Source organism: Lasiodiplodia theobromae, assembly GCF_012971845.1.
Source record: "Lasiodiplodia theobromae strain AM2As chromosome Unknown scaffold_30, whole genome shotgun sequence".
Classification (NCBI taxonomy): Eukaryota; Fungi; Ascomycota; class Dothideomycetes; order Botryosphaeriales; family Botryosphaeriaceae; genus Lasiodiplodia; species Lasiodiplodia theobromae.
Window position 1 is genome coordinate 208,582 of NW_023336506.1, and position 14,131 is coordinate 222,712.

Sequence of the window (14,131 nt, forward strand, 5' to 3'; positions counted from 1 at the left end):
ACATGGCAAATGGCTTCGACACGACTAGATGGCCAGAATCGTAGAAAACGGAATGTCCCAAACGAAGGCTGCACCAGCCATGGCGGCAACGGATGCCGAAGCAGCCATGACAAAGTTGACGCCGTTGTTGCTCAAAATGTCTCTTCCGGTCTCGACCCTCCTGCTCTCATTATTGTGCTTACCGTCTTCGGGCAGGATGCTCCCGGCCCTGGCGGCAGAATCCAGCACCACCTTTGCCGCACCCGCGTCGACTCCCGAAGACGACGCCACGCCATCACCGCGAGATGCGGCGGCGCTGCGGATCTTGGCGCGTTGCTTCGAGTGCAGCGAGCCGGCGCTGTGGACGGGCACTTTCCGGCCGCCGGCGCCCTCGACGACCTTGCCGGTACGCACGTCGACGACGCTGGCCTGGAGGAGCGCGCCGAGGAGCGAGTCGAGGAGGGAGCCGAAGACGCCGACGGAGGTCATGGCTGCGACGAAGGCGGCCTTGGACGGAGCGTCCCACTCGCGGCAGAAGGGCGTGAGGGCGACGGCCGTGAGGGAGATGACCAGGGCGCCGGCGACGGCCGCGGCGAGGCCGGCGGGAGAGACGCCGCCGTTGGTGCCGGGCGGGACGGCGCGCCACGGGGCGGTGATGAGGCGCGGCCGCGACTTGGACAAGAGGCCCAGCTCCGACGAGAGCGTGTCGGATGCCACGGCGGCGTAGTTGGCGACGATGCCGACGACGGGCAGGTGGCTCGCCGGGGCCCAGCACTCGGTGTCGGACTGCGCAGACCGCGAAAGCTGCCAGGTGTGTAGGAGGATGAGGGCGGAAGCGACGAGCGAGTTTGCGAGGACCTGGACGTGGGTGCGGGCGCCTTCGCCGCCCGAGGCGCCGGAGGACGACTGGGTCAGGCGGGCTTTGACATCGTGCTTGACCTACGGTGTCCGGTGTCAGTGGCGGAATGCAAGGCGGCGGGCTGGGAGGGCAGGGGTACCTTGGTGGCAGCAGTGCCGGTAAGAAAGAAGACGGCCAAGAGGGCGAAGAAGACGCTCCACGGATGCACAGCGTGGGCGACGGCGGTGAGGAGGGCTACGGCGATGCCGGGCGGAGTCAACGACTTGCGCGACCAAGCACGATAGACCAGCGCAGCGATCGCTGGGACGGCGACAGCGGGTTTCATGGCTGTTGGTGTTGAGAAAGCAGCTCCGACGTTGGCCGACAAGCTTGCGTCACGTCGCGCGCGATAAGTTCAACAACCGCCAAGCCACATGGATGTCGGCAGCCGCTCGCCTTCTGTTGAGCGCTCGATTCACGGACCTTCTCAATTTATGCAAAGAATCGAAGGTCGGTGGGCCAAACCCCACCGTCTAGCCCTCGCCCAGGTAGCGCAGCACGTCGTCGCTGGAATAGAACAGCCTCTGCAGCTGCTCCTTCCGGCGTTTGGCCTGCTCCTCGTTCTTGCGCACCTCCTTCGCGTTCAGCTTCTCGACCTTGGCTTTGGGGGCCGCATTCTTCGGCACCTTCATGCCAAGGCCAACCGTGTCATTCTTTTCCTTGAGCTTGATCGGATGGAGAATGCCCTCGCCGCCCTTGCCCAGGCCCTTCCTGCTATCCGGGTCCCAGCCGTGTGCCTGGAGAAAGGACAGGCCTTTCCGGCTGCGCTCTATGGCCGACGGCGGGTGCGAATGCTGCACACACACCTGGTGCGCCAGGCTGCTTTCGTGGCCCTCGGCCAGCGGGAGGTCGCAGACGGGGCACGTCTCCGGCGCAGACGCAGAGGCGACAGTCGCGCCGCTGGCTTCGGGCGTCGACTGAGCGCTGCTGCTTCCGCCGACAATGGACAGGTATAGGTCGCTCACTTCAGGGCCGGAGGCGCTGGGCTGCGGGGTGGCGGGCGAGGAGGCCGGCACAAACTTGACGCGGTTGCGCTTGAGTCCGGCGCCGAAATAGCGCTGGTCTTTTATCGGGATCGTATAGGTCTCGTCATCGCTGGCGCTCATGTCGGCTGAGTGCTCGCTGCGGCTGGGGGAGGAGGGTGTGGTGGAGTTGGCGAGGAGTGGTCCTGCCTTATCAAACACCGGACGCACGGGCTACGCTCAACAAGGCAATGGCATCAGCGAATCGGAGACAGAACATATGATCAGGATGTAGCATTTACGTTGGCGTGTAGGTGAACTACGAAAAGCCGTCCAGCATCGCCCGACACACGTCACAGCTGCAGATAGTCCCAAGCACGATGCCGTCGCTGCTGACCAAGGTTTCTGACCACGGTAGAGGCTCGCTCCAGTACCGCAGATATGACGCTTGTGCATCGTTACGAGCACGCTCCATCAGAGCCAAGTGTTCCTGTGGCCTTCTTGCCGATAGCTTCGGGGTGGCAGCTCGTTTCCCTTCCCGCTTCCGCACCGCTTGGTCTCGCCGTTTGAGCTGCTTGTTGTGGTGGATGATCAGGGCGATGCCAATAGCAAAGATGATGACGAGGAAGATGGTGAGGCCTGCGGCTTCACCCGGCCGGAGGGAACGTGATTCGAGTCGGTTCCCATGGCGAGGACTGAGTCGTGTCGGTTGGATATCGATCATGTTCATTGCAAATCATGCTCACGCCAAGGAAAGCTTGGTGGAATAGTGAAAGGTAAAGCAGAGCAGCAAAAGGGCTTGACGTCTACGTTGTTGTTTTATACGCGCGCAGCAGAGAAGTGAGACAGGAGTATGACGTCTCTCAGGCGGTCCAGCCTCCGTCAACGGAATATACAGAGCCCGTGGTGAAGGATGAAACCTCATTGTCCAAAAGGAAGGCGGCCAAATGAGCAATTTCTTCTGGCCGTCCAATCCGCTTTATTGGCGTTTTGGGGTCGTTGCGGTCGGGCGGGAGAACCATTCGAGTGTCGATGGCACCGCTATCTCCAAATTAGCAACCATGTCTAAGACGGGTTCGGCAGGAGGCGTACGGAGCAATAGCGTTGACGCGTACGTTTCTGTCTCCAGTCTCTTTCGCCACGCTCCTGACCAGACCATTAACGCCGAACTTCGACGCGCTGTATGAGGCCGACGTTGGAAATCCCAAAAGCCCTTGGACCGAGGAGATGCATACTATGCTTCCTCCATCGGTGATGTGGTTGATCTCGGCGCGGAGGCAGTAGAACATGCCCTACGATCCGTGAGCAAGGACGAACGAAGATCAAGGCGAGCCGACTTACCGTGAGGTTTACGCTGAGAAGTAGATTCCAGCGCTCATCCGAGGTGTCGGCGAGGGTTGGCTGGCCGGATTCAGAACAGTTGATGCCCGCCGCGTTGACAGCGCCATCCAGTCGACCGCCCCACTTGACCGTTTCTGCGATCCAACTGTCGACTTGTTTGGAATTGGAAACATCCACCTTTTGAAAACGGACTCGTTCCTCCTTCACCGCAGTCTGGAAATGCTCTTCTGCACTGGAAAGTTTGGCCTCATCCAAATCTCCCACCGATACCCTGGCACCTTTGGAAAGTAAGAGATCAACCGTGGAAAATCCTATTCCTTGAGCCCCTCCGCTAACGGCAACTATTTTGCCCTCCATGTTGTTGATGCGGGAATGGAGAGGTTTGATGGGGGCAGATTCGGGGGCAGTGTTTTCAGCACCGAACCCCGCACAGAACGTCATCGTTGGAGCGGGGAGAGTATTAATGTGGTGGATTGGCTGCTGACTGATTAGCAACCAGGCCCGCTGACCCCGCGTCTGATGTGGAATTCGCATCCATTGTCGCACTTCTCCCTTTTCCTGTACTACCAACCACTTATGCCACCCTACACTCGAATGCACACGACCAAGACACGCTCCATTCGAAAGCACTTGACTCGCTCACAGCGGTTGACAAAGGAGCTGACCTTTCACAAACCCTCTCACTAGTAAAATTATGAGAAAAAGTGGGGGCAGAACCACACAAGGAAGAAAAGAACACGGAAAGACAGCCATTCAGGACGAAGGAAGGCATAAAGATCAAGTCGTTGGTCCCAACCTGTCGTGTGGAGCATCACCATGACCCTATTATTGAAGAGCAGTGAGAAGACCGAATGATTTAGTAGGGGCTTTCTTTTATTTTTTTTTAAAAAAAAAGAAAAATTGCGACGAAGGCCCTTAGAGCAATCCACTGGCAACATGAAACGGGAGCTCCGGGAAAGACGGGCTTGAAAAGCGTTTGCGGAGGGATATTGCTTATGGAGAAAATGTAGAGAAAGCGGGAGGACACGGCCTGGCCTGGAGCTGATGTTGGGTCTGGCTCGCTCCTCCTTGATCTCGATCCACCACAAGGCTTGATTGCCGTTGGGGAGCGAAAGCCTGTTGATGCGGTATCACCGTATAAATTAGTGGTATCAAGTATTCTACGCTTGAGTTTCCTAGGGTCGGTATCTGCTGGTGGCTGAGGCTAGCGGCAGCAGGGAAGAAAGAGTTCATCGTAGCTGCGCGAAAGTCTGCAACCCTCAATCCGGAGAAATCGATATTCTGGGGCCCACGATAATATTACTGCAACCCTGTCCCTGTCAGATATTCTTGGCGGAAGAACCCTCCAGGTTCATTCGGCATGAGCAGTCCTTGAACCGCCTTGCAAGCCAGGGAACAGGAGCTGATCGTACGAGCTGGGGTGACTTGATGCGGGCGCCTAAAAATGAAGATCATGCTTCCAGTTGCGGAGCCTGCAAGCTCAAAATGTAGGGGAGCCATTTAGCCGGAGGTGAGACAACCGGCATGCTTTCCGAATTATGGCCTGGGCCCCCCTGTTCCGAGCTGAAGCTGGCATAACTCATGTCATACAAGGTATCACGAGCGACACTTGAGCAGTGCTCATCGAATTGCTGTTCCAGCATGAATGCCTATTAATTTTTCTGGTATGAGCGTCGTATAGTACATCATCCGCCGCATCCTTTCATTACCATCCCTCCATTTTCAACACCGAAGTAACGTGAACCCAAAGGCCGACAGGATCGAGGGCTTACAAGCCGGCGACAGCGGCAACAGCGACGGCAAGACCAACCACGCCACTGAAGACGCCAGCGGTGGGAGCGGCACCCTCGAACTGCGACGGGGTCGGGGTGGAACCGCCGGGAGTAGTGGCGCCCGGGGTGGTCGGGGTAGCCACTGGGGTGGAGACGACGACGTCGGTAGCCGAGGGGGAAGAAGTCACGGTCGACGTGGCAGAGGCCGAAGCGGTGGCAGAGGCCGAAGCGGAAGAAGAAGCCGCCGAGGACTCGGAAGTAGGCGCAACAGAGGAAGATGCTGGGGTGCTGGCGGCGGCGCTGGACGACGGAGCAGCGGTCGAGGAGACGGCGGGCACAGAGATGGTGACGCCGTACTGCTCGCAGAGAGCCACAACCTGCTCAGCAACGGCTGCAGAGGATTGTCAGTCGGACTGGGTAGACACTACTGAGAAGGGGAACATACTCTTCTGGTCATCGGCAGAGCAAGCCTTCTGGACGCAGGGAGTGATTTCGTCGGTCAGGCCGGGGACCTTGCAGTGGCACTCAAAGTCGGTGAGAGACGAGCAACCATCACTGCCCAGAGTGGTGACGAAGCAGTTGAGCTGTCGAGTGTTAGCAGTGCGTTTGGCACTAGAGAAGAAGACGCACCGAGCAGCTGGGGAGGTCGGAGATGTCCTGGGAGTAGGCAACAGAGGCCAAGGCGAAGGCAACGGCAGCGAAGGAGGTCTTCATTGTGACTGAGAGGAGCGAATGGCTGCGATGGGAAAACGACAGTGAAGTGTATGTACAAGAGGCGTGTACTGGTGTCGAGCAGGTAGTTGGCGAGGCAGAGGGTTTATATGCTGAGCACGGCCGAGCGGATAGATGCGTCACATGCGTGAAATTTTACCAAGCATCGCAGCTCAATGCTTCAGCATTCTCTAGGCGCGGAGGGCGGCTTCTGATCGTGGAAGTCATCGCGGCGTCCCCGCATAGGCAAGAAATTAGAGGCGCAGATCAATGGGAACAATTGCCGAATGGGCGTCAAGAGACTCGGGCTAGAGCGGCGACTGGTGGGCAGGGTGTCGGATCCTCGCCGCGACGTGGAAATACGAGAGTCATTGTAACGGTGTGGTGGTGGTGGCTGTCTCGACAGTCGCGTGCGTCCCCGGCAGCCTTTCTTCCCACGAGCGAGGGCTGATGCAGCCAGACGGCAGCGTGCAGAGCGGCTGAAGACAGGCGGTCGTGGCAGCGATGACGGTCCTGGCGTGAGCTTGTGTTTCCCCAGACGCCACCGGCGGCGTGATTGGGCGGCTGCACGGGTCTGGGTCCCGAACAGGAAGGTGTATGCTCGGCGTACAAGTGTGCGATGCAGTAGCGCGGACCGGGGTCTGGCGAGCGGCGGCGGCGGATCTGGGGTATAGCCGTAATGTGGAGACTGGTGCCTGCCTGCGTCAATTCGCCCCCTCCAGGAAACAGCAACCGCGCCTCGGCCCACAATACTTTCTGCGCCGCAATCAATGCCTACTGGTCCGGCGACAAGCCATCGGGACGAGCATTAAACCCTATTCGGACCGCACTAACGTCCATAGTCATGCGTTCGCCTGATCTTGACACTAGTCTCGTCCACCTGCGGCTTTTCTGCTGTCAACAATATCCGGCTGTCTGCAAGTCGACCGTACCTGATCGTCCGGCCAGCATGGGGCCAGAGGCACATGCAAATCGAGCCATGGCCGCTGGTCCAATCGCTCTCTCCCTCGGCTCACACCAGGATCCCCTTGACCGCAGCATTACTGCCATACAGAGGAGCCGCAAAACCAGATCTTACCATCTCGGCGCCGACTCGCTCCTCCCAGATGTCCCAATCCCAATCTCCGTTCTCTAGCATTCCCTGCTGTCCGCATGATGGATCAGCAGAGAGGGCGGTCTGTCATCTCCGACACTTGAACAGACTCGGCTGGTTGACGAGTCCGCCCGCTTGACTGTCCATCACTGCCTGTCCAAGCTGGCTTCTCTCTTACCACCTCGGTAGAACAAACTGCTGCTGCTTCGACATCCCAGCGAAGAGTGGGCGCAACGGGAGTTAGTCGTCATGGAGCTGAGAACCGAGCTACCCAATTTCCGTGACACGGGAGTGCTTGTAGCCATGCTTTTCTGCAGGAAGAGGTTGTTTGGCACTGTTTTCTTTGCGCTTAGCAGCGGAAAGATATCAAACAATACACTTCGTTCATCTCGTACCATGGCGCAGGAGTGTGTAGCATGCTTAACATGGCGTTGTTGAACCGGTTTTCTCCATGCAACGATTGCCCTTGGACCAATTCAAAGAGACGGTGTAGCGGATCCCCCATCCGAGGCAAAACTTTTGCCAACCGTCTCAACGAGACCACATTTACGGAGTTTCAACCTTCATCTACAGAGTAAGCGTAATGGCTGTTTCGACGGTGTTTACGCTATTGTTACGTTACTTGATGACACTTTTTGCCATGGTTGCGCTGGACTAGCGCATGGACACGAACAAAAACAAAAAGGAAGTCAAACGTCCTACCTTCCTCTATGGGAAACAACCACTGAACGGGCACATCCCGCGGTATTATTCAAGGAGGAAGCTGGAACAAGTGGAGAGCCCCTGACAACGATAGAACTCCATCCAACCCTCACCTAGCACCACCTCACCTCCACCTTCATCCCACCATTCATCCTCCTCGCCCTCGTACCTCCCTTCTCCGCTACGTGCCTACTTGAAAAAGCTAGGCCCCCCCTTTTCTCCTGAAGCTCCTGGGTTACTTTCATCGTCGGCGTCGTGCTTGGCCTTTACTGGTCCCTCAGCAAATGGACCGACATTCTCCTCTGGCGGCAGCTTACTGCCTTCCACCTCGGCTCCATCATCCTGTCGCTGGGGCAGATTGATCTCGGACGCGATACGATATTATACGCAGTGGCTCGAATCTGTCCACGAGCGAATCTGTGGCAAGTAGGCGGTGCACTGTCAGCTTCTAGGTGAAAAGGAAGGGAGCGCCAGCTGTTGAGTTGAACCCCCTCGGAGCGGTTGCGAAGTGACCGACGGATAACTGAAGAACATCTCATCCACAGTTGAGAAACAAGCTAAGTCGTGCGTTTCTCGTATTGTACTTTTCCGCTCTTCGTACTGCATAAGCCACATATCTAGCCCAAGCTCCACAACAGCACTTGACACCGCATCCAACTTCTCCCCCAAATCCGTCTTCTAACCAAACACCCTCTCCAGCAGCTCCTTTGCAAACCTCTCCTCACCAGGGCTCCCAACGCACCTCCTGATCCTGTTACCTGCCTTTCTGCCAAGCCAATTCCCGGTGTCGCCGGGCACCTCGCCCCCTTCGCCGTCGTCATTCCTCAGCCTCCGCTCCCTCCTATCCACCATGCACATACCCCTCGTCCACTGCCCGCTCGTCTCGACTCTGATGTCCTCGTATCCATCCTCCTCGCCCGGCACACCTCTCCGGTCCTCACGGCCGGGCGCCCACTTCCAACGCGGGTCATCCGGGCTCATGGCATACCATACGCACAGAGGGTCGTGCAGGGCGAGCGAGACGGTTTCTGCCACGGCATCCTTGTCGGAGCTGGACAGGCTTTCAATCTTGCGGAAGGTGCTGCTGAGGAAGACTGACGCCCACGTCGCGAGCGGAGAGCCGGCGGTGTGGCGGGAGGCGATGGCGGCGTCGAACTGGCCGCGGGTGAGCTCATGCTTGTGTGTAATGTCTGCAGCCGGGATCGTTAGTACCTTCAAAGCGCCCTCAAGATTTTTACGCACCGAGCGGAAACATGGCGACTTTGAGCTTCTTGCTCAAATTCTTCGGATAGGGCTTCAAGTGGTCGTGCTCCTTGCCCGGCGGTGCAGGCGGCGTCGGCGGCATGGTGCTTTCCGGGAGAGCGCTCGTGAGAGCATAAACACGTGCGGCAGCAATGCTGTCGGCATATGTGTTGAACTCAGCTACGGGAGTGACCTGGTTGCGTTTGTTTAGCGCAGCTCTCAAGGGTGTGTCCGGCGCCTTGATCAGATTGAAGGGCGGTGGCCGCTCAGTTCTAGCTGACGAGGATGGGGGAGGAAGTACATTTCCGGTCTCGGCGATGGTGCCGCCCATGACGACGACCTCTTTTGCGCGCAGGAATGTCTCCGGGTCGGCGGCAGCAGCGAGAGCGCAGTTCGTCAGCGGTCCGATGGCGATGATGGAGATGGTATTGGGCTCGTTCTCCCGAAGTAGGCGCAAAATCTCCAGGTGTGAACGCTGTGTCGACGGCGCAAAGAGCGCGTTCGGTTGCTGGGCTTCACGGGCCGCAGCCACAGTTTCCGCGTCAGACGAAGACAGAGCAGATGCGAAAAGGCTTTTCCATGTTTCCTCGGGCGTGAGGTGCGGATGCTGAGAGTTGTTAGTGGGGTTATCATCCAAAGTTGATCCAACTCACGCTTGAGTGGATTCCACCCAGCCCGTCACTTCCATCTACCGGGCGTCAGTTTGGAAAACATGGCAAAATTGTGCCTTCAGCTTACGGAAATAGTCAGCCAGCATCATCTGGTCCGCAAGCGGCTCTTCAGCGCCAACCGAGACTAAACATTCGATCAGATTATCTCTTCGTACAGTCCAAGGTACATCCCAAAGCTCACCAAGAGGTTTGTGTGCTCTTAATGCCTCGAACCCTTCTGGCAACCCATTCACCTTTCTCCACTCAATCTCTTTCTCGATCCAATGGAACAAAGACACGACATTTCTCAGACAGCTACTCCGGAGTTAGAGTCGAGGTCTGTGATGAAGGGGGGGAAAGTTGAGGCCTTGTTGCTGAAGAGCGGTCAAGTAATTTTGAGCTCACCTCTGCACATCAATGTTTCCGAACGTCAAGGAAACGAGGAGAACCTCGAGCTCTTCTTTCTTTGCTGCAAATGCCAACAGCAGAGCGAGAACATCGTCGACACCCTTTCAACCAATTTGGTGTCAGCGTCAATTAATGAAGGCACAGGCTCCACGATGTTTATTCTACGATCGGAACGATATGAGAATACCAAGTGTCCACTATGCCTCTCATAGATCCAGGGAGGTCGTCGCATTAAAGCAGGCAAACAAACAGCAAGGAAAATGCAGTGACGTACCGGGTCGGTATCGATAATGATGCGGCTCTTTGGTGCCATGGTGCTACAAGGGTTGGTCACACAAGAAGACAGTCGGTGCTGGTGAAGATGGCCCTTATAAGATGACGGAGAGATGTGGAGGATCCACCATCTCCGCCTCCCCGAGATAGGCAGCGGCGGCGGGGCTCGGCAGAAAAACCACCACCGCCGGAGTTGGCCGCCGCCCGCCGCAGGATTAATAAGGGGAAATCTCTCGACTGTGATTAGGCCACTCAACTATTGTGGGCGTCTATTAAGGTTATATTTTACTATCAGACGCGAGTGCCTGTTTCCTCGCTTCTAAAACATAATAGTCGGTTCACATGTCGAAACGGGATATCCCAAGCCTACCCGCTCATGCAATAAACTGACCGTGTTGTCATCATTGCTTGCTCTCCGTTCCATCATGTGCGGAAAACATTTCTTGTTCCGGAGCTCGAATAAAGACTACAAAACGCCCACCGACTTGACGGTGTTGCTGCTGCTCCCAATGATGATGATGATGATGATGTACACGAGTCTTATTTTCTCTTCGTCCTGCACCGCTTTTCTGGTGGCGCCGATGGGAGAACAGCCCGTGTCCGACCTCCCTCATCCCCCACCACCCATGCCTCGAAATCTTCTGAGAAGATAGCGCCACAAAATGGTGGCTCGCATAGATCCCGTCGCTGCTTAGTAGACCTTCTTCTTCTCGTCGACGCTGAACTGGCCAGGTCCCATGTTGACCAGCAGGAGTAGACCGCCGCTGCACCTTGTTAGCCTTTCTATAGCTCTCCAAACTCTCGGGAAAAATGGGGCAGCTTACACAATCGACAGAATCTGGAAGAAGTCGTACTTGGCGAAGTCCTTGTGGGGGTGGTGCGGGTGCAGCGTCCAGAAGTTGTTGACGAGGATGTTGAAGATGCTCAGGATGAGCACCAGCAGAACCGCGCTCAGCTTGGCCTTGAAGCCAACGACGACCATGACGCAGGCAATGAGGCCGAGAATGCTGACCGTGATGCGCCAGAAGCTCCACTCACCCGACGAGACGAAGCCGATGAAGAGGAAAATCAACAGCACGCGGCCCGCAAGCTGGAAGTACATCTTGCGGTCCTTCTCATCCAGCTGCGGCAGACCCGCCGGCACAAACCTCTTGCGCACCCACGAATCCGACAGAACCATGAGGAGACCGCCAATGACCGACAGGTTGCGCAGGAAGAAGTTCAGGTCGAAAATCAGCCCGTAGCCCAGTGCCTGCGTCACAACCACGCTCAGCAGCCCGCCCACTGCGTATTCCGAATGCTTGCGTCCGATGATCATGATCGAGCACACCGTCATGGCGATAACGTTGAAAATCAGGAACAGATGCGTCACTCCGCTGGGAACTGCAGGCCAAGTTAGCGCCGCTGTAGCTCTCTCGTCCAGGCGCCGGAAGCAGCTCACTGTGTCTGTAGTCCTTCAGGTAGGTGAGCTGATCGCTCCACTGGGTAATGATGCGGAGCGCATCTTCCAGGAAGGTAACGACAATCAGGAACCGGCCGATGGCAGGGAGGTGCCTGTAACGCCGGAACTGTCAGCGTCCGGAAACCCAGGCACTCCTGGAGCACTCACGGCTTGATGGGCTCGGAGAGGGTGTCCAGCCAGTCCTCAATCTTGCTTGTCTGCTCGCGAATGGCGTCCAGCGGGCTGGGGTCGCTCGTGGCATCGGAGCGCTGGGGGCCACCGAACGGCGACTGGTTTCCCAGGTGGTATCCCGCGGTTCCTGGACCGCAGATTGTCAGCACAGCTTGGCCAGGAGGCGAAGGGATTGTGGCGTCGTGATGCGGAGCTATCAAGTGGAGGGCGCGGATGCGGCATGGTCGGGTGCACGGGAGTCGAACCTCTTATTTGGGCCATTTTGTCGCGCAGGTCGAAGAAGGAGTGGCCGTGTGAAGAGGGAGCGGAAGCGCGGGCGGCGGTACTTGTACGGAGGTGGTGGTGGGGAGGGCGAAGTTCGTGGGAGAGGACACGGTTGCTGCGTTTCGAGATGCTCGAGCCGACTCGGGAGAGGCAAGCCAGGAACTCTAGGGCTGGGTCTTATATGAATACGGCAGGCGAAAGTGCGATGCTTTGTTGGTTCTCGTGCCGGTCGCAGAAAGAAAACCCTGGCGCACCTTTTCCGCTCGTCGCGACGCCGCTGCAGAGCTGGTCTCGCGCGCTGCCCTCGTCCGCGAGCTGATGGCAGCGCGGTATAATTAGAAGCTGTTGCTGGCGATGCGCGCACGCCAAGCCGGCCGCACTGTGGCTGGTGCTCCAGCTGTAGCAGCGAGCTTAGTGCGAAAAAGACCCCCGAAGCCACGGTAGCAAACTCGACAAGATTCAATTGCTTCGCATACTAATGTACATCTGCCGTCCTGCCCTCGTCTGCGGAAAGAAAGGCAGGACAAGTGCAGACGGCCCGCCCAGGCGGCGAGCAGCCGGACCCCGCCGCATCCATCGCCGCGGGGCTGCCATGCGCTAAAGTAAACAGAAACTGCTTTTCGTGCCTCCCTGTCATCCTCCACAGCTACATCCCTCGCACATTCTGACCCGCAACCAACCGCACTCCATCCGAGTGCTGCGTGAAAATTGAAATCCAGAATACACTAGTAGAAGAGAGAGAGAGGCGGCTACCCGGGCCTCCAAGCAAGGGGATATACGCCGATTACACGCTTCATGCAAATCGGTCGCCAAATCGGCGACAGGAAATCAAACGGTCGACTCGTGCATTATCATCAGCTGGGTGAATGTGCATTCTCAGCGTGATGCCCTCACACGACCGCCCAGTCCGAGTCCTGCGGGTGGCTGCCAACCTGGCCCTGGATATAATCGCTGATGTCAGCCGATCCCTTGAGCCCGTTGGTCGGCTCAACATCGCTCGACATGGTGTTGGAGCGCGATGTGTTGGTCGTCTCCGTCAGCGGCAGCGACCGAACCTCCGGCGTCTTGACCGCGTACTGCTCAGCCTCCGGCTCAGCCTGGGCAGTCTTCTTCTTGCCCTTCTTGCCCTTTGTCTCAACCGTGCTCCAAGTCGAGTCCTCCATCGCAAGGCGCATCTGCTCCTCCTCCGACGGAAGATCCCGCTCCCAGTTGGTCGACGTGCCGCTGGCCGCGAGGTTGGATGCCTCGTTGTCGAACGTGTCAAGGAGCTCGCCGCTGCCGTTGGCCTTGGACTTCTCCTTCTGCGTCCACGCACTGGGCGCCGACGTAGGGGCACCGAGGCCATTCTTGGCGGGTTCGCCACGAGCCTCGCGCGCCGTGCGGCGCTGCTGCTCCATCAGGACCTTGCGAGCTGCCTCATCCTCCTCGCGCAGCGCCTTCGCCTGCTCGACCTTCTTGCGGTTCTGGCGCTGCTTCTTGGTCTCCTTGGGCTCGGGCGAGGCCTTCTTCTGCTGCTTCTTCGCAGGCGCCGGGCCGGTTGGCTCGGTGAGGCGGAGAACTGACGGGCCGGCGGAGGGCGCTTCCAGCATGTCCGAAATATCGCGGCCGCTCGCAGAGGCGTTCAGAGCTGGGGAGATGGCAGGGGAGAACTCAGCGTCGGCATCGGCCCCATTGGTAGAGGAGCCAGAGGTGAAGGCGCGGTCGGCGTTGGCGGCGCGCTGCTTGACAGTCCTGGCGCCGCCGCCGACCTTGCGCTCCGGTGGAGCAAGGTTGGTACCCTTCTTGAGCTCGGCCAGCTGGCGGGCCCACTCCTTGTCCTCCTTCTCATCGTCATCGACTTCAGGCGGGGGAGCGAAAGTGGGAGCCTTGGCGGCGGGCTTCTGCTCCTTCTTGTTCTTGTTGCGGTTCTTCTCGCTGCCCTTGGCGGCGTCACTTCCAGAGGCGACGCCGTCAGTCTTGCGCTTTGGCTTGGCTTCTTCGCGCTTGCGGGCGGGACGGACGGCGGTGTCCTCGGCCACAGATTGAGTGCGAGCGGGACGGGCCGTGGCCTTCTTCTGGTTGCTGTAGTAGAAGTAGGCGGCGATGCTGAGGGTCAGAAACAGACCCCAGGACTGCCAGGGCTCCATGGCGACGGGGGCTTGGATGTGCTGCGGGATTTTGGCGTCAGTCAAAGCGTGCATGAGCAATGGCAGCGGAGGGCGCA

At 58.1% G+C, this 14,131-nt stretch overlaps 7 protein-coding genes across 7 annotated transcripts; all 7 read right to left on the reverse strand.

Moving 5' to 3' along the window:
- Window positions 1-24: 24 nt before the first annotated feature.
- On the reverse strand, window positions 25-1,163 carry LTHEOB_9117 (uncharacterized protein; the record flags this gene model as incomplete). The annotated part of the gene is made up of 2 exons (XM_035518670.1): window positions 25-918; window positions 978-1,163. 2 exons carry the CDS (start codon window positions 1,161-1,163, stop codon window positions 25-27), a joined length of 1,080 nt encoding a protein of 359 aa, XP_035369147.1.
- Window positions 1,164-1,350: 187 nt separating this feature from the next.
- Window positions 1,351-1,983, reverse strand: LTHEOB_9118 (G-patch domain-containing protein; the record flags this gene model as incomplete). Its single annotated transcript, XM_035518671.1, has 1 exon — window positions 1,351-1,983. The coding sequence occupies one exon, from the start codon at window positions 1,981-1,983 to the stop codon at window positions 1,351-1,353; it is 633 nt and encodes a 210-aa protein (XP_035369148.1).
- Window positions 1,984-2,702: 719 nt separating this feature from the next.
- On the reverse strand, window positions 2,703-3,537 carry LTHEOB_9119 (Short-chain dehydrogenase/reductase SDR; the record flags this gene model as incomplete). The annotated part of the gene is made up of 3 exons (XM_035518672.1): window positions 2,703-2,880; window positions 2,932-3,131; window positions 3,181-3,537. The coding sequence occupies 3 exons, from the start codon at window positions 3,535-3,537 to the stop codon at window positions 2,703-2,705; spliced, it is 735 nt and encodes a 244-aa protein (XP_035369149.1).
- Window positions 3,538-4,948: 1,411 nt separating this feature from the next.
- LTHEOB_9120 (Proline-rich protein) lies at window positions 4,949-5,666 on the reverse strand (the record flags this gene model as incomplete). Its single annotated transcript, XM_035518674.1, has 3 exons — window positions 4,949-5,343; window positions 5,398-5,536; window positions 5,583-5,666. 3 exons carry the CDS (start codon window positions 5,664-5,666, stop codon window positions 4,949-4,951), a joined length of 618 nt encoding a protein of 205 aa, XP_035369150.1.
- A 2,470-nt stretch (window positions 5,667-8,136) lies between these two features.
- On the reverse strand, window positions 8,137-10,071 carry LTHEOB_9121 (Inosine uridine-preferring nucleoside hydrolase; the record flags this gene model as incomplete). The annotated part of the gene is made up of 7 exons (XM_035518675.1): window positions 8,137-8,648; window positions 8,701-9,307; window positions 9,354-9,388; window positions 9,439-9,495; window positions 9,553-9,665; window positions 9,756-9,859; window positions 10,033-10,071. The coding sequence occupies 7 exons, from the start codon at window positions 10,069-10,071 to the stop codon at window positions 8,137-8,139; spliced, it is 1,467 nt and encodes a 488-aa protein (XP_035369151.1).
- A 651-nt stretch (window positions 10,072-10,722) lies between these two features.
- LTHEOB_9122 (Copii-coated vesicle protein 4 protein) lies at window positions 10,723-11,925 on the reverse strand (the record flags this gene model as incomplete). Its single annotated transcript, XM_035518676.1, has 5 exons — window positions 10,723-10,795; window positions 10,856-11,414; window positions 11,473-11,585; window positions 11,641-11,791; window positions 11,910-11,925. 5 exons carry the CDS (start codon window positions 11,923-11,925, stop codon window positions 10,723-10,725), a joined length of 912 nt encoding a protein of 303 aa, XP_035369152.1.
- An 893-nt stretch (window positions 11,926-12,818) lies between these two features.
- LTHEOB_9123 (uncharacterized protein) lies at window positions 12,819-14,108 on the reverse strand (the record flags this gene model as incomplete). The annotated part of the gene is made up of 1 exon (XM_035518677.1): window positions 12,819-14,108. The coding sequence occupies one exon, from the start codon at window positions 14,106-14,108 to the stop codon at window positions 12,819-12,821; it is 1,290 nt and encodes a 429-aa protein (XP_035369153.1).
- Window positions 14,109-14,131: the final 23 nt, after the last annotated feature.